Source organism: Dendronephthya gigantea, unplaced genomic scaffold, assembly GCF_004324835.1.
Source record: "Dendronephthya gigantea isolate DGI-Jeju-01 unplaced genomic scaffold, DenGig_1.0 000088F, whole genome shotgun sequence".
Classification (NCBI taxonomy): domain Eukaryota; kingdom Metazoa; phylum Cnidaria; class Anthozoa; order Malacalcyonacea; family Nephtheidae; genus Dendronephthya; species Dendronephthya gigantea.
The window spans coordinates 915,494-935,390 of NW_021163098.1; the positions used below are offsets into that span (position 1 = coordinate 915,494).

At 36.2% G+C, this 19,897-nt stretch overlaps 1 protein-coding gene across 2 annotated transcripts; it reads left to right on the forward strand.

Moving 5' to 3' along the window:
• Positions 1–4,581: 4,581 nt before the first annotated feature.
• On the forward strand, positions 4,582–19,840 carry LOC114533230 (acyl-CoA synthetase short-chain family member 3, mitochondrial-like). 2 transcript variants are annotated; one of them, XM_028554731.1, is made up of 19 exons: positions 4,582–4,933; positions 8,739–8,883; positions 9,341–9,424; positions 9,676–9,780; positions 10,451–10,582; positions 11,462–11,602; positions 12,254–12,334; positions 12,962–13,057; positions 13,499–13,609; positions 13,869–13,909; positions 14,519–14,622; positions 14,977–15,072; positions 15,782–15,845; positions 16,187–16,268; positions 16,421–16,543; positions 16,943–17,042; positions 17,431–17,543; positions 17,751–17,813; positions 18,323–19,840. In XM_028554731.1, the coding sequence occupies exons 1-19, from the start codon at positions 4,653–4,655 to the stop codon at positions 18,404–18,406; spliced, it is 2,046 nt and encodes a 681-aa protein (XP_028410532.1). In that variant the 5' UTR covers positions 4,582–4,652; the 3' UTR covers positions 18,407–19,840. The 2 variants fall into 2 exon arrangements, with proteins under 2 accessions (XP_028410532.1, XP_028410533.1); XM_028554732.1 differs by lacking the exons at positions 4,582–4,933; positions 8,739–8,883 and having other exon boundaries at positions 9,344–9,435.
• The last annotated feature ends 57 nt before the right edge of the window (positions 19,841–19,897 follow it).

The window sequence follows — 19,897 nt, forward strand, 5'->3', positions numbered from 1 at the left end:
TGTATTAAATATATTCTTACCCCAATTCAATCTAAACTTAATCGAACAGCATAAAAAGAACGGTTTATTTGTTCCTCTTGGAGGAATTGCCATATCATGCGAGCGAAATCGAATCGCGCATTGGAAAATTAGCCAAAGCTGTGCACCACAACTCTTGGGAGATAAGACTGGGACGTAGATAAATACGATCACATACACTATTCAAATACTAGTATATTTCGCGCCATTACAGACTTGCGACGACGAAAAATAATAAAAAAAAAAATAAAAAAACAAAAACAAAAACAAAACAAAACCGGGGCGAATTTTCAACTCCGTCGCTGACGCCGGAGTAATTATAATTGAGCGACTCCGTATAGAAAGAATATTGCAGTAACTGTTTTATAATCCGTGTTGTCCGTGTGTTAATGATGTTGCAGACATTTTCACGCGCCAATTTCTATTCCGGCAAAGTTGTCGCCCGAGGAGTAGAATATACCTTCGCAGTTCCAAATGAACTCCAACAGACTCTCGAAATAAAAAGTCAAGGAAATGACTGTAATCTGTTGCAATTTGAAAAGACTGCTTACCTTGATATTCCCGAGAAGAAGAAAAAAAAGCTGAGGAGAAATGGTTTCAATAACATCATCTTGTGGTCACCGTTTATGCTGTGATGATTTCTCTCACTGCATGAAGGAACGAAGTAATTTTAACAAAATGCGGCGATATATAGCACTCTTTTCCTGAGTCGATTAGAGTCGTCGAAATTATGATAGCTTTGTGAAGCCCTGGTCCTGCCAGAGCATACTAGTGATATACAACAGGCAACAAGGATTTAATATTCGCGTTGCTAAATTTAATTCTATCCACTCACCTTTCCTTTATTGTATTTCCAAAAAAAATTATATTATCGAGTCGACAGACTGAACTTGAATTATAGAAAAATAAAACTGCGTTGATATTTACCGCAGATATGAATGCTTGATTATGACGCGTGCTGAGACGGATGCACTACTTGACAAAGTGCATTAAATTTCGACATCATCAAGGCAAGTAGGACGCATGAAAACAATGGAGTTATCTTTATAACTGCAAAAATACCGCAATAATGCATAATTTCGCATCAATTATTACTATACGCCATATCAATAATGCACTCCCCATATCTGTAATCTCGTTTGAAAAATTTTTGTTATTTAATTAAAGTCTAAAATTGTGTAGTGCTTCGGTGTTGCTCATTTTACGCGACTTGAACTGTAGTTGTTGCTTGCAACGTCAACAAGCGGATGTATGGAGAGTGTTAAAAACTGAAATACTGCTACTTCCATTTTTGTAACGAAAGCCCCGTTTACTCTACACTCGATTTATTGGCACAGCATGGCTAAAATAGTTACCCGAACCCATTTCATTCGTGCTCGGCTTTCTTTTGGTAGCCTGAACACTAATAAAATTGAGTACGGGTACCCATTTTAGCCGTGCCGTGCTAATAAATTGACTGTAGTGTAAACAGGCCAGTAATAATAATTATGCGGTAGATAACTTTTGTGACATGCTAGTTAAGCACGGTGCTCTCATAATTTAATTATGCATATTTTCACTGTGGGGAGGTTGTTTTGAATAACCTGAGAGGCTGAGACAAACTGGAATATTTGAAAAGAATATAATTGATTAACTACTCCTCCCCCCTCTCGATAGAGTCAAACTTTTCTAAAGAAATTTCCTTAGAATTAAGTGAGAACTCTGGGCCATCACCATTTAGTTCTACCCACATGCACCCAGCTCCACCAATTTTTTCTACATAGTTGTTGATAAATGAGAGTTTTCTGAAACGATCGAGGATTTCGAGAGCAAACAAAACCCAGTATGATTGGCATGTTTTGGCATGTACTTGTATTTTATTAATATGTAGTATGAAACCATAACACCAAAATATTAGCATAGCAAGACAAAGTCGTCAAGCTGGCTACGCTACTGAAGGCCATAGAAAAGACTATATTTGATGGTTAGAGACTGTTGTGAGTGTTTCGTTCACAATATACAATGAACGAGAAATTTCAATATTAACATCCTGATTTAAAGAACTGTAACTCACATTTATGATAGTAAATTTGACGAAATGTTCCCAAAATCTTTTTAATTCTGAATCGTCTCCCAAAGCTTCAAATTTCCGCTTCAGCTTACGTCGAGCACATCGTATATTGAAGTTCTTTCACCTGTCTTCTATACTTTGATAGACCACAGTTACTCTTTCACTTTCCTCAATTGACCATTGCACATGCTTATTCCAAAACTCTTACTGCTCCCTATTTTCCCACAAACTACCGGGTTTACAAAAATTTGTTCCTGTAAAAATTATACATCAGTTTCTTGAAAGTTTAATGTTATTGATTATTATTAACCGCCTGAGTCTTTGGTACAAAAGATGAATCAATGAATTGCGGTATTACGCATTTTACCAAGTATTCAGTAATGTCGTGACTAAAATTTAACAATCACATTGAAGTTCAAAATATGGAATTTCTGTGGCTTTTTAAATAAAAAGGTATATTACTAATATAAGACCCTGTTTATATGAGAGGCGGGACGGGGTGACGTTTTTATCCCGCGTTTACATGGTACTTCAAAGCATAGAGATTATAAAGAACACCAGACGAGACATTGGTATCGCTATTCGCAATGTTCGAAACAAAGCATGAGTAAAAAATACCGCTTAATGATGTCAATGATAAATGGCGTACGGACCGCCAATGGACCGACGAACAATAAGTGCGAGCGAGAGCATTGGGAAATAGAATACGCTAATAGGGGGGGGGGGGGGGGAAATGGCAAAATTGAGTCCCTAATGCTAAGCACAGCGTTTATTGGCTACATCGATGCCTCCTTAGCAACCACGTTTGCAACAACGAAAATTTGTATTAAAAATCTTCTATTCGTTGTTTGAGGTCGTTTTGCCTGTTTTTGAGGGAAAACAGTGTTTTTTTAACTGGTTTTACTACCTTAGACATCCTGAAATGTTATTTTTTGGTAAAAATATAAAATGAAAAAACTCGTTAAAAAGACTTATTTTGGCCTCGGACATCCGGAACTGAGTGAAAAATGAACATCCGGGACTTATATTTGCCCCCATTAATGCGCTCCCCAATTTCTCCTCGGCTCGATGTCCCCTCTGGGGGACATTTTACTGAGAATTTGTTTCTTTGCATGACTGCATCTGTTTCTCTGCATGTGGGTGCCGCATTTCGTACAGTCGTGTGAGTATGCATTTTCTGCCATAAATTCAACTACGCACTTCAGATTTGATTCATTTTGAGTTATTACTCCGGCGTCAGCGACGGAGTTGAAAATTCGCCTCGGTTTTGTTTTGTTTTTGTTTTTTTTTTTTTATTTTGTTTTTTTATTATTTTTCGTCGTGCAAGTCTGAAATGGCGCGAAATATACTAGTATTTAAAATGTGTATGTGATTGGATTTATCTATGTCTCAGTCTTGTCTCCCAAGAGTTGTGGTGCACAGCTTTGGCTAATTTTCCGATGCGCGATTCGATTTCGCTCGCATGATACGGCAATTCCTCCAAGAGCAACAAATAAACCGTTCTTTTCATGCTTTTCGACTAAGTTTAGATTGAATTGGGGTAAGAATATACTTAATACATGTAGATTTTGGTCCTATTTTAATAATATCGCTGCTATTTCGCCGTTTAACAAGATGATGTGGTCGTGTATGGGCGCGTTGACACGTCGTAGTTTATAAGCCCGAATTCCAAAGGCAAAGTGTAAGACAAAGTGAATGTATACATTCGCTGTCATGCGGTTTATTTACATGTTTGAACAATTGAACTTCTATTCTTTTTAAAGTACGATATGCTTCTGAATTTCGCGATCGAACATTTATAGGTTCGCAAGGCATCTAAATGCGAATATGAAATATTATGAACTGTATTGTTTATGTTCAGAAGCTCTATATTAAAGACTGGCACGTGCGCCGGATTTAACGCCAGAACAGGCGTCTTGATTTCATATATTTTCACCTTATGTTTTCAGTTTCTTGTTTCGTTTTGGTTTCGAAACGCTTTAACACTAGTTTTTCTTTATTTTTTTGGCCAGCTTCCTAGCATAGGGCTTTTTTAAGGTTTCTTTGGGTACATTATGAGCCTTGTTTATAAATTTCAAACTCGTACGTTTTTCAGCATAATTTTCTTTCTTATTAATTTTTTACATGAATGAAAGCCTCATATAGAAGAATTAAACTAGGAGAGGTTTTATAAATTTTTTTTTTTTAGGGGGAGCATATTCTGTGAGTAAATGTTGTGATTTGTGAAAACATCAACAATCTGCCACTACATAGCTTTCCTTGTAAGATATCGCTTATTTCTATTTTTTTGTCAATGAAAGTATTTCAATACAAAGCATTAGTGTTATACGAGATTTAGCGTTTATATCATGCCAAAAAAGCATAGCATCGACATCCTGCTTTTTGGCAGCATTTCTACCCTATGATATACCCAGTACTTCAGGGTAATTATTATTACCAGTTAGGTGAATAATGAATAAAGAATATTACCCCTGATATTACTACCCAGTATTGTATCAAGGCGCCTGCTCAGGGGTTAGGTTACATGTATATTACTATATACTGATTTTGTATTGCAAACTTGCAGTATATTGTGGCCCGCATTATGTGGGGAAAGACAACAACTTTTTTGCTATGTAGACCTGCTGTAAGCAGGATAGTACAACTTAGATATGTTTGCCAGCAGCGTCTTGTACCTGTAGCTGTGCGGCTATTAACGAGATACAATGGTTTTCACTCAAGTGCAAGGGTAGCTTCGTATCAAGAAAATTATCAGAAGTCTATTGCAAGTCCGATGATATTTTGGGACGATGTTGCAAATAATATTGATTGGTTTCAACCGTATGAGAAGGTGTTAGATGATACGGAATCTCCCTTTTCTAAATGGTAAAGTATATGATAGAATATATTTTTGTAAACATATGTGGTACTGGTTAGCCGAGCCGTATCTGGAGGAGAGGTTATATTAATATTTTCATGTTTATATACTGTAGCTAGGAACAATATCTTCCCAAAGAAATCAGTTTGGAGAAAGACAAATTTAGGATTATGCAACCCCCTTCCCTCCCAATGAATCTTCTACATAGCTATGACCCTGGCAATTAATTAGTACACCTATTGCCTTATTGCCTCTATTTAGGGGGCACTTTTGTGATTCATTCAGATGCTACAGTAGCTTGAAAGTTAAAACAGGTGTGATTTGTCTGCTTGAAAGAGATTTTGCACATCAGGGGCATTTTTTTGTGTTATTACCATCAAATAACATACCATATAGGTACAATGATATATTGTGTAAAGTAAGTCTGCTGAATAGGTGCCTTATTTTAGGATATTTCTATTAAACTAATACTGCACTGAATGTGGTATAACAACTGCCTAAAATAGACCAAACAACTCTGAAGTTATACCACATTTGATGCTAAGTTGTTTGAAGACGGTGCCAGTCGCTGCTTCCTGGTTATATTGGAATGTATCTAATAATGCACCGCCAATATTTCACATTTGTTAGCTGAGTACGTACCTTAAAGTCTATAAACACTTGCTTTCAAATCTCGTGCAATTGTTATTAACAATGTTGAAGTTGAAAATATAACATATTTTAAATATACCGTTCTGCATGTTTATAGTATGTGACTCAATCTCTTGACAGTATAGATGAATTCAACCACAGACAATTTTTCATGTAACTAACTAGGACACAGATTACAGCATTTTTAGTGTACAAAATAAGTCAATGCAGGCTACACCTGCATAACACATGCTAAAAAGCTGTTGTTACAATTGCTTTAAATAGTTTATAGTCTGTTTTGAGACATATATGTTACAAGATTGGGGTCTTTTTCCTTAAAATTTTGTGTACCTTAATTTATTTTATTTTGGTCAAATGCATTGTATATCATATGCATTGGAATTTACATCACATATTGTACCATGAATACATTGTATGTATTTGGACCAAACACTAAGGTGTATATTAATACTTTCATGTTTATATATGCTTTGGGAAAAGATGAATATATGAATTTGCACCTTGCTTCCGATTAATCTTCTAGGCATGACCTTGGTGATTAAGCTAGTATGCTTATTGCCTCTATTTATTGGACATTTTTGATATTCAGAAGCAGTAGCTCAAAGTTAAAACAGGTGTGAGGTGTTGGCTTGAAAGAAATTTTGCACAACAGGGGCAATATTTGGTGTTATTTTATTACCATCAAACAACATACCATGTACAGTGATCTGTATTGTATAAAGCCTTCTGAATATGTGCCTTGAGAATAATGGTTTTAAGTTAATAACAATATTGAAGTTTAATAATTAAACATACCAAATACCTGCATGGTAAAAGTATGTGACTAGCAGGTGACAAGACACAGAGGCGGGACTATAGGTGGCGTAATTAAATATGGGGGCTGTATACCTGCTTTTTCCGTGCCTGCATGTGAGCTAAAAGTGACCAACTTTGCATGCTTGGCAAATTCCTGAAATGCTCAAAATGGCTTGAATTTCTTGGTAAAAACATTTTGGATAATTAAAGCTTTACTATATTGTCATTTATATAGCATTTTACGCACTTAAGATAAATTGCAAAATTCATGTTTATATTACTTTCAATCTTATGCACTTGCCAAGCATTTGCACTAAAAAAGTGGGTACGCTAGTTCTAATTTTCTTACTCTGTGTTCATACAACCCCAATTTTTGTACTCAAAATAACTTCCCTAAAACCCTAGTTGTATGGAAACAATAGATCTTGCAAAATAATGTTTCACGAGAGGTCAACCCCCTTAAGTATGAAATTCAGTCAGAATTTATACATGTGTATAAGCTACCTTGTTTGGTTTTCAGCACAAATGATGTAACCCACGTACGCTGTAACCCACCGGGTGGGTTGGGCTAGCATCCGGTGAACTATATACAGTAAATTGAGAGCAAAATTCTTCCAATTTCTTGCTATGTAGAAAGATGTATAACGATTAAAAACAACTGCAGGGGTGATGGTTTTGACGTTCTAGTGGTAGAGAGTTGGGATATCGCGAAGATTATTTGTAGTTAAAAGGACAGTTTTAGCAGAATGATCAACGGCTTGTTGTGCGACCCTAATTAAAATGCTTGTAAATTGGCTTGGTCAGTGAAGAGTAGTTTTAGAAAATGACAATGGTCCTAACATCGTAGTATACAGGTGAGTTTAGATCTTATTGAAAACGTTGCTTCAACACAAAGTAAATGCCATTTAACGTATGTGTTGAATTATTGAATTATACAGCGTCAAAGTTGACTATCAGGTAGGAAATAGACTAGCCTGTCGCAGCATCATCGATCATGAAAGCAGAAGATAGTTTAGAGAAAGCTACGACGTGGTTTGTACGTATCACTGCTCAGGTCGACGATGATTGATCTGGCCTGGTTGTGGACATACGAAAAACGAAGTTAAGGCACGTTTAGAAACCTGACGTAGTTAACAAAATTAGGTAGGATTTTGAGGTTTGTGCAAAAGTGAAAGCAAATCTGCAAAGCGTGGTTTACTAGTAAATACAGTATACAGTAAATACTGTATGATAAATTTATGGCAGAGAAGGCATATTGATCTAGGATGCTCAGGTCATTTTAAAGGAAGCGATAGTATTTCAGCATTTAGTAAAGAGGTTGGACCTATTAGAGAAGCGTCTATAAAAGTGATGCATGGCTTTGCTGTGCTGTTAAGCGAAAGGTGGTGACTTTAAGAAATCTTATAATATAACGTTTCTGGTCTTCACAATTATACATATTTACAAACATGTCGGGGTCACAGGACATGCACAGGAGAGGGCAATTGCTTTCGTACGTATTTAACAATTACAAGAAACTTAAGAAGTTTCTAATCTCGCAAGTAATTTTGACATCTTCCACTATAGCCAAGGAATTACATTTAGAAGGTATACTTTCTTACTTTCTTACTTACTTATGCACGTTCGCATCAGGAAGAGTTAATACTATACTCATATCTGCATGATAAACCAACCATAAACAAGTCCGTTGAACGTCAGTATCGTATTTATCATCAACCAAATTGGCCCTTTATTAAGCTGTCCAATGTCCATGGCCTAAAAACTCCAGCATGGCTGTAAAAAATATTAACCGGTATATAACCCATTATATATTTTATTTTAAAAATTTTTGCTGAATCTATTTTTTGGTCATTTCTATCAGAACTTTACATCACGCTTACGCCTTAAGCGGCCAAAATGGTCAAACGGGTCATATTTTGAATTTAAATTGAGTATTTCGTAGAAAATATATAGCGGTCAAACTGCATTTTTGTGCCAGGCTGAGGTAAATAACGATATTTGAAGGCATAGAAACACCCCATGCAGTAATCTCTCTGTACTGAAATTCACGAGGAACAGTCTTTCCGTTTTTACCGTATAAAGAAAAGCGCCGATGCATGGATTGTATTTCTGGATATCTATTTATCAGCAGAATCGGTAATGAGGGATACTGCTAACCGCTATAATTGCTCACTAACCGCCAAAAAATGGCCGCAATCAATTTTCAAGCAAAGATATGACGAAAACATATTACTCACATGCATTATAAACCTTAAGGCACTCAAATATGGAGAGGACTAAACTGAAATATCTCATACCTGCGCAATACTTCTTTGTCGAAGAGACCTTTCCGAAAATCCATATTTGAGACTGTTTTATCTTGTTTAGGTTTGTTGGAGGAGAAATGAACACGTGTTTCAATGCACTGGATCGACATGTTAAATCTGGTCATGGAAAACAATTTGCCCTGATATACGATAGTCCTGTGACAAATACCATTGAAAGATATACCTACGAAGAACTGTTAGAACAAGTAAGATATTGAATACTATTTTTTTTTAACTTCTCAGCTACTTGTGAGTTTGGTCTTTGTTTTTCTTCTAAAAATGAGAAATATACGTAGCTAGCTACTCTTCTCAGTAATCATTACATCATGGGTAATTATTTGAAACCATATGGACGCTCGTGGCAAGATATGTCATGAACTTTCGGCTGTCAATCTTTAGCGGGTGGCTCAAACATCATCTCAGTAAATAATATACATGCATGCAGAAAAAAAATATATAACATGTTACAGTTTTAAGCTTGCAAGAAACAAATATGCTCTGTAGTGATTGCCGTGTATTTTACTGATAATTCACTCTCATTTTTATCCACCCGTTTTTTTATTTACACTCCGCATAAGGTTTCAACATGCATATTGATACACCACGCAGTATATGCGTAGAAATTAAGACATAATAATTATATATTTTAACTTCAATTTTTAGGTTAGCCTATTTGCTGGAGGTTTAGTAAATCTTGGCGTTGTTAAAGGTGATCGTGTCATAATTTATATGCCGATGATTCCACAGGTACGTATAGGGTAAGTGAAGAAGTGCACACTATGTTTTTTTGCGTGTACATTAATCGCAATGCAACAGAAATATATATGAATTCCCATATTATCATGTTCAAAGAGTATCTTCATGAACGGCCGGGTTCATCAAAACGCTGGTCGTATAACGTTTTTACATTTTTATTATGCCTAAATTAGCATTTGGAATAGTAGAGCTTTATTTACTACCTTTTTTATTTAAACTGTGGCTTTTTGGCTAATTTGCAGGCTATTGTGGCCATGTTAGCTTGCAGTCGGATTGGAGCAATTCATTCTGTTGTCTTTGGTGGTTTTGCGTCCGAGGAACTAGGTCGAAGAATACAGCATGCTGAGGTATATTTTTTTCATCTTTCGTAAACACTTTTTCATTGTCTTTCACAGCCCGAAAGGCTTGTTACGGGGCTTCTAGCTTAATTCTTCTAAGCGTGGTTCAAATTTAGAGACATGTTGATTAATTGAAGCGTCGAGTTTCGTTTAAATGCACACTACTTTCCTTTGGTGTTGTTTTGCGAGCATTATTGAGAATTCCATCATTTCCATGATTTTAAGACGAGAAATAAAAGGAGCTGGCTTTGAATATCATAGACATAGTATAATGTTACATTTTCCTTGTAATTTTTTTCATGAATATATCTCAAACTCGAAATGAATAATTTTTAATAAGATTATGTACGGATAACTTGTTCAGATTGCCAAGTATTTTGCTGTTATCATTTTTCAAAGTCTGCTTATTTTTTGGCCATACATAGAAGGTGTGCTATTTAGTACAACTTAAGATGTGTCCTCTATCACACCTTATTTTAGCGAGCTAAATAGCACACCTTGGTGTGATACCTTAACACCACAGTATATGGCAGGCACACCTTTTTACAGCGTATGCTGACCACCACATAATTAGTGATAATCTGTCAAAGAGGGATATATAGGTCGCTATAATTCGCTCGAGAGATATAGGCTAACTCGCTTATTTAGTAAGTTCATACTTTGTAATTTCTCAATTTAGCCTAAGGTTGTAATTACAGCTTCGTGTGGGATTGAGCCAAGAGGGATACTGCCTTATAAACCGTTGGTGGACGAGGCTTTAGAATTCGCCCAGCACAAAGTTGAGAAATGTGTTATTTACCAAAGAGATATGGTTTGTAAAACAATTATTATTATACTTTTTATTTCATCAAATGTTATACATGCAGTCAGATGTTATACATGCACTCAGGCTGTGATCAATGCATGTCTGCCGATCATAAAAGTCTTCTGTTTAAAGGACTCCCGCGACTTCAGCATTAGAAAATATATTCCAATATAACCATGCTCTCTGCAGAGAGCAGCGTGGCAGCGTCCTCAAATAACTTAGCATCAAATTTAGTCTAGGTCTACTTTACTTACTAGTAGATACGAACTCTCCTAAAGAAGGCCATCATGTCGAAACGTCAAGAAGTGTTTCTCTCTATTTTAGGCAGTTGTTATACCAATGAACTAAGTTAATTGAAAATATAGTTTTTAGTTTAATTTTTAGTTTTATTACGATATAGTGCAAATAATATTCCCAGGTGGCTAAAACTATCGACTGAAGTCCAATTTAATTTGTCATCTTTTACGCTAACGCATTGACGCTAACCCAGGAACTTATGCAGAAATAATTAAATACAGTAAAGTCTAGAGGGTTAGACATGCATATGCAGTTAATTAAACACCATTCGGTTCACTTTATATGTAGTCTAAATGAAGGGAAACATGGAAACTTTAAGTCTAAATGTAGGAAAACATGCATGAGAAACTTTCAATTCTAAATGAAAGGAAACATGCATGAGAAACTTTCAATTCTAAATCATGAAGTATGTAGCCCATCACTTCTCTGAACATAAGACTTTAATGTATCTCTAAATCAATAAGAATAACTATTTGCTGTTCTTTGACAAATTTAGCAAACGCCTCATATTTAAACTTCGAACAGTTCAGACGTACCTGTTTGATCTCTAAATAGTTAACAATTAACGTTATGTAAATTGTTCTATAGTACAAAGCAACCATGGTGGATGGCAGGGACGTACAATGGGATGATTTTATAGCGAAAGCCTCCCATCAAGATTGTGTACCTGTTCTAGCGACGGATCCTATCTATATCTTGTACACATCGGGCACAACAGGTGATCCTAAGGTAGGTGGTTTAAAGATAGCCTTAGCATGCACTAGCGCCATTTAAAACAGCATATTGGAATTCATTTTCAATTATATATCTAGTATGGAAATATGCTATACTCATACTCACCGGCAATTAGTGTGGATCTTATAAACTTCCATAGTTTGTCAACTTACATTCATACTGTTTCCGTAATATGGTTTTTAAACCAGTGATATATGAATCACGGCCAAGGAAAGCATTTTATAAATCATAACTTGCCTGCAAAAACATCATAACAGAGCAGCTGGTGTTATGGAACCACTCAATGAACAAAGAAATAAAGCGAAAGCAAAAATCATGTTTAAAACGCTTAATAACATGGGACCAAATTGTCCTCAAGAGCTAGTTATTTACTTACAAAAAGGACGTATGAAACCATTGTCTTCGTGACAGCTCGTGTCTACGTTTGCCAATTCCAAACACGAACAACATATTAGAAAAAAAAATCACTCTGAAGTTTTAAAAAAAAAAACTTGTTAGCATTATGGGAAGTTGACGAGGGCGGTTATGAGCAGACAAGCTAGGTGGTCATGTAGGCATGTAGGCACCATGGGATATTTCGCGATACATAATAAATCAATTATAATTAACATCAGTTTTGAGTTTTAATGGCTGACTTTATTTCAGGGTATTGTACGTCCGTCAGGTGGACATGCTGTAGTTCTAAACTGGTCAATGAAACACATATTCGGCATCGAGCCTGGCGAGGTATGACGATCTATTGCATAGAACATTTTCAAATCGTATGGAAACGTAGATCAGGTAGATGTTTTGCTCTCCAGGAGGCAGCTGTATAAAAGTCTAGTTAACTTTTAATTGCATAAAGACATATTTGGGCAATCAGAGTTATGTATTCCTGGATCTAACAATGGAAAATGTAGTTAAAGAGTTTTAAAAAACCGGCTTGTGAGATACACTTTTATTAGTATAAAGATTCTCGAGCTGGCGAAATTTTCCTAAATGATAAATTGATCTCGATTTCGCGTGTAAACAAAAGACATTTAGGTTGTTTCCAGCAAGAATATGCACAATACAGTAGGCATATTTGAGGCTAGGGCCATTTAGAAGACAGATTCGCCATATGTAAAGCATGTTTGCCTTCCTCTGCCCTCGCGGTATCAATATATCACTTTATTAGGTTCAGTGGCGTAGCCAGCCTAACAATTTGGTCATGCTATGCAAATTTCAAGTCATTAGAATTATTAATTTCTTTGGAAATTCATTGCTTTCACACTCAATGAACACCAAAATATTAGCATAGCATTACGAAATTGTCAGGCTGGCTACGCCACTGATTAGGTTACAGGATTTTCTGATAATTTCTCTGATATTTAGGTATGGTGGGCTGCTTCTGACCTTGGATGGGTTGTTGGTCATTCATATATCGTCTATGGACCGCTATTGGCAAGAGCCACCTCAATACTTTTCGAGGTACGTTTAAGTTTATACGCTTTCGAGTGGGAAATTTGAAAAAGCTCGTGCACGTGGTATTTCGCACTTGTGTGAATAAAGTTTTGTGTAATTCGTCTGGAATGTTAGTCGAATACTGAGGCCAAATTATTTACCCTATATCTACTGCCCAAGAGGCTTCATAGTTGAACATTTGGACGATAGAGTTAAACATTTGGACGACGTTTATAAAATTGTTGCGCGTTGAACAGTATCCATTCCAGCCTAAAGCCGGTTTTCCACTAGCGATATTTTTCGCGCGAAGCGACATTTTACTTTTGTTTCAGAGCTCTCAACTGCAACCATCTGGAACAAATTGCTCAAATACAAAGGAATAAAGTCGCTTCGCGCGAAAAATATCGCTAGTGGAAGACCGGCTTAAGTATCTATTTACACCTGGACTGATGTGATATATTTCTGTAGGGAAAGCCTGTAGGAACTCCAGATGCTGGAGCTTTCTTTCGGGTAATCGAGCAACACAACGTCTGCGGTATGTTTACAGCACCAACTGCAATACGCGTAATCAGAGCAGAGGTAAGTTAAAGGAATAATAGACCTTGTCGCGTGGCGAGTGGGTTTCGCGCGAAGAGATTTGATTGGCTAACACGCAGCGCGGGAAAAAGCTCGGGCAATCAAAAAAAAACATTCAGACTACCATTCTACCAATTAATTGGATGTAATGATTTGGATGACAATTGAAAATATAAGAACCTAAAAAGAGGAATAACAGGACCGAGGAATAACAGACCCCGTCTGCATTTCGAATCTCATCGACCCATTTTTTTTCTTTCAGGACCCTGATGGGGAAACCATCAGAAAGTACAATTTATCACAGTGAGTAGTAAATGCGATATTTTTACGGTTGTTTCGTTTTGTTTATTGCCGGAAAAATGTATGATTTGGATCATTATCATTGAGGATATTCGATGACATAAAAATACGATTGTTCAGAATCCCTCCCCCATTATATCGAACTCCTCTTATAGCCAGGGAAAGGTTACTATTTATAAAGAGGCTCTTGCAAATATTAGCAAATAACAGTACAACAGTTTACGTATTTACCACAAATGAATATTTTATACTTTCTGCATCATGATCAGCAAAATGGTAGAGTTTATTAGATCGTAAGGCGTCTAAAAGTGCGTTTATAGGCGCGTCTTTCAATATAATTAATAACGTACTGAGGTGATTAAGTTATGGCTCATACTTTTGAATGAATGGCTCATATTTTTGGTCCTTTTATGAACAGCAGAAAGTTTTATGAGACAGTCGAAGCTTTTCCGAATAGCTGGGTACTAGTTTTTTTTGTTTTTCACACTGCATGTACATTTCCCAATTAGCTCATTTCAATAGGGTTCTGCATGTGAATCACGTGTAAACTCTCCTTAGATACAGGCATATTTTCATAAAGATTGTGATCGAATCAAATTTAATCTTTTTCAGCTTCCGTAACTTATTTCTTGCTGGAGAACACTGTGATAAAGACACTCTTAAATGGGCAAGTGACGTCTTGAAATGCCCTGTGCTTGATAACTGGTGGCAGACAGGTATAAGACTAAAAATCTGTCTCTTTGCCATATTGCAACTTGCATAGTATAAATTAAATTTCGTAGCAGTTTAATATCATAGTGACGACGCAGAGCATATGTCGAGGTGCTGGAGCGGATGTCGAATACGTACAAAGCATTTGGGTTAACCCATTAACTAGGTCCTAGCAAATTCACAAGTTTATATATTGAATATAATTATTAGCCCTTTTCTTCCCCTTTGCTCATATTATATTCTTCCATTTGCTATCGAGCCGTTTCAGAAGTAAACGCAAGCTTTGAGTAACATTTTTCACACTTTTTAGCCTTGGCTAACCGCATATTTATTTTCAATTATATATTTCGTTGGTATAGAAACTGGTTGGCCAATTACAGCTCATTCTGTAGGATTTGGAGATGTGGCTACAGATCATCTGCAAACAACGGGAAGACCGGTTCCTGGTTACGATGGTATAACCCTGCTTTTTCTTTTTGAATTTAAATTTTTCATGCCATGCCATGTTACTAAATGTGAGGCAGTTATTCTAAGTGAAGAATAAAGTAAGAGTTCTGGGTGTCTGTAGTTGCCATACACGTTGGTCCATATTGGCTAAATTTATCCTACCCGTGCAAGCTCATATTGTCAGCGGACAACTTACACAAAATTGAGAGCAGTGCGTAAAACGAAAAGCTTTTAATTTCTTACGCGAAGACCGGTAGAAAATAATTACAAAAAACGAGATAACTGACGAACTTATGATGGCAAAAACATGGAATTACTTTTACTTTGGATTTTAGGAAAATTTATTTTTTATCATTTCTTATTTCAATCGTTCACCGCAAGAAGCGAAGATAACCTAGATGATTTTAAAATGTATGCCAGCTATGTGGTATCTGATACATGAGAATTTTCATCACTATGTATGATTTATACATTATATTAAACAAAGTTAAACAAATGTAATCTCATGTTGTATAGTAAAATTAACACACCAGTCCATCATGTATTTCCAAGGCCCTTTTCAGACGTTGAACTTTTCATGTGCCGAAAATCGCATTGAATGTTAATAAAATAAACACTAATATAAGCTTCAGCTTATGAACATTAGTTTTGAAACATCTGACGTCTGAAATGGAGAAAAAGAGAAGCTAAATGATATTACTGTGATGATTTTTTTAGTTCGTATCATCAATCCAGATTTGACATATTGCAAGGAGGGAGAAATGGGGCAGGTTGTCATACGGTAATAAATGATAAATTATTTAGGTTTATAGTCACATTATTGCGCCCTAAGTTCCGCTCCCGAAGTACCGAATTTTAGGCCAAACTTTTTTTAAAGAGCGCCGCTGTCGCAGTGAAGAAAGCATCCCTTCCAGTCTCGTACCCAGCCAATGATTTATGTAACAGCCTGGAGTGTGCCTATGTATAGAGTTATTTAAAACCGCCTGGGTACGAGGCTGTTTCCCTGTGTAGAGTGGCGTAGGAGCACGATAATTGCAATTGGGGGGGGGTGCACATATTCATATATGTTACTTACAGACTTCAGAGAAAATCAATTAGAAATTAAATTCCTTTATTATTTAGGCTTCCATTGCCACCTGGAGTAGCATCTACTCTTTGGAAGAATGACGAAAGATTTGTAGAAAGTTATTTTAAAAAATATCCGGTACGATTTCTTCACTTCACAACTAATCTGATAAAACAACAGGCAATCTGCAGCTGTTCTTGTTCCATTATTGATCGTGCATTATTGACTCGGTTGTTTCCGTTTCCTTGAAACAGATTAGAAAAGTAAAATAATTTTCTTTTAAATCCCAGGGTCATTATGACTCGATGGATGAGGGTGTTATGGATTCTAACGGTTGTGTATCGATAATGACGAGAGCTGATGACGTCATTAATGTAGCAGGTCACCGTTTGTCAACAAAAGGCATTGAAGAGGTAAAAGTCATCGTTTGTATGTAAATGGCGGGAATCGTTTTCCCTTACTTCAAGCAGACATTTCATTGGCTTTCATAGCTTTATTATTCTAAAAATTAAATTGCTCGGTTAAATGCCGCTATCCCGTTAATACAATTGGATTTTAATTATAGAGGCGTTAGCTATATGCCTAAAATCCTTAGGCTTACAAGGCTATGGATCTTAGGCATACAACGCTTCAAAAGCGAAAAAAACAGTTAAGTTGGTCGGCTTAAAAAGCGAAAAAAAAGGTTTTAAGACCGACTTTTAAGAGATAAGATAGTGTTTCGCATCCCCATGCACACCTCCCTATTGTGTCTACTTTTGTCCACTTTTGATAAAAACTTGCCTGCAGATAATAACGTTACATTTTACCGTTAGGCGTTGCTTAAAGACAAAGACGTTATGGATGCAGCTGTGGTTGGGTTGGATGACAGTATTAAAGGTCACGTGCCATTTGGATTCCTTGTTGTAAAAAAAGGTGATTTTCTTATTATTGTTAATACGTCAACGATGTCGTCTTTTTACTCAGATAATCAAGCATGCGCAAGTGAAAACTAATAATGATTAGAATTTCCTTAAATGAAAAGAAAAAAATAAGAAAAATCTCGTTTCGAAAGCGAACATTTTGATATTTGTTATTCGGTCATTCAATTATTCGTCCCTGACATGGCATCTGGATTGTCCGAGATCACAATAGACATCGATGAACTGAAAATGGGATGTTTAGAGTGAGCGATTCTCTCTGGATAATTCTCTGAATGATATCTGGCATGCATTAACAATGGCCAGCATCAATATATCCTTAGATGGAAACCGAAACATCTCCTCTTCGTTTTCGAATCAAATCATTCATACGATTTTTATAGGTTTGGAGAAGTCACGCGAGGATATCATTTCTGATGCTGTGGAGGCAGTTCGTGAGCATTTGGGTCCTGTTGTAGCCTTCAAATCCGCTGTCATTGTCCCGGCGTTACCAAAGGTTTGTTGCATCTGCTACATTTCCTCTCACTCCCAGGAAACATTCATGTTTTTTGCATGTCTCAAATTTATGTTTTTGGCATTTTCCAAACTGCTAAGAAATGTTTTTAAGATTATTGCTTATTCTGTGATTAGTTTGTGAACTTTCTAAGTCTTTTTTTCGGAGACTATTGATGGTATATTAACACGTTGACTTATATTTTCTTAGACTAGATCGGGTAAAACATTGCGTTCTCCGCTTCAGAAGTTAATAAATGGTAAACAATACAAGGCAAGTAGAGTAACTCAATTTGCAATTAAATATACAAAATAAGTTCATTTTAATATGTAAGATAATTCACATATAATTCACATATATTCACATATAATAAGGCATGGAATTACAACTACATGCAGTGTATCCCAGATTTAAGAGTTTTCTTCAAGCTACAACTTGAAGCTCTGCGCACAAGAATTATAATTCTGCACAGAAGTTTGCAATCATGCCCATATATATAATTTGACCGAACAGTATAAGTCAAAAGCTATTCGCCTTCAAACCACATTTCCCTTATTTTCTTTTAAATGTTAGATTCGCCGTATCATCGGGCTAGATTAGACACATGCACATCTATGCACATGCATGAATTGCCAAGTTATACCAACAATTTGACTGTCATATCCAGACTACTTAATGACTATTCAGAGGTGAACTTGTAGCCTTAATAAGTCGAACAAACGTTTATTTTAAATTTCAAGATAACCCTTATTCCTTAATTTTTTCCCTTCGTTTACTTTCAGTTACCAGGTACTGTGGAAAATCCGGAGATTCTCGACGTAATAAAGGATATTTTGAAAGATGAAGGTTATCCTAAAGAATCCTGATTTTTTATTATGAATATATTGAAACAATGCTACAATGGGATGGGGTGCCGGTAATCAAAATTTCTTTTGCACGTATAATCATTTCTATATAGGTAATGGATATTTTTTAGCAAATGTATAGTGATTTAGTAGACGACTTCGGCCCGTTTCAGGCGTCAAAATTTTCCTGTGCCCAACGTATGCAATGATGAGCTAAAGTCTAAGTTCATTTACATAAAAAGAAAAATTTGACGTCTGAAACAGGCCTTAGAATTTCAGGACGGTTAATTTTGCTCGCATGGTGTGTCACCGTTCTTATGTATTCTAGTTCGAAATTCGTTGAAAGACTTCAGCAGTGATTCGTAGGGGCCATGGATTCATGGAAGATTCAATCCTGCAATTGACAATTCAATCTTCATTCGAACGTTTTTTTAAGTTATAGTCAATATAGAATATATTCGGCTAGATTGAATCTACAGTACTGCTCAGAAGTAACTTAACACTGCGTTCGCGTTCCGTTCGCGTTCAAATCGCGTTCCGAACGCGACCGGAACGCGTTCCGAACGGGTTCCAAAATGCGTTCCATTGCGTTCCGAACGCGTTCCATAAAATATTTGGAACGCGTTCCTCGGTTAATTTAAAACCGCGTTCCTACTTCGGAAATTTTCGAGTTGAGTAGGGTTGTTCCCGATGACCCAATCGGAAATTCGGGAATACACTAATACACTATACAGTACTCTATAGCGATCACAGACACAGTTTTGGGATAAATTGGCAAAATACAAAAATTATTTGAAATACACAAAGAATTGCAAATGTGACAAAACTAATGATCTAAAAACTTTTGGCTTTAAAATCGAATACCAGAATTTCGAATATTTGTTTTCACGACAATATTAAACGGCAATGTTGCTAGAACCGACTTTGTTGACACAAATGAAATAAAAGCTTTCTCCTCGTCAAAAGGCAAAACAAAGTGGTAAAAAAATCACTGCACTGAGACGAAGACAATATAGACGGGGTTAAAAAAGAATTCTTACATAACAATTATCAAAAGCCGTTGCTCGAAGTGGTAGACCTTAGGCTTAGTCCTTATTTCGAATATTTGTTTTTCGAAGTACATGACCCCAAGGGCACTGCTGCTAAAACTATATTTCACACAATTATATGCTTCCTACTTGTCAAAAGCAATGAGCGTCTTTGAGCGCTCTCAGTGGAACATGTCGTTACATGATACACAAAACTGTCAAAACATGTTGATCAAAAACAGACAATAGAGCGATTAGAGGGGGTCATAAAAAATCCGTTTAAAAATACAAGAATCGAATGTTACAAAACTGATCATCACAAACCTTTCGCTTTCAATTTTTTTATAGTAAATCAGAATTTTTATGATATTTATGATAATCGCCTTTATGATTTGTAAAAATTGATATTGTTGGTGACTTTTACTAAACTCACTACCGTCTGCCTATTGCGTATTCATCACACTATCGCACTTGATCATAGCAT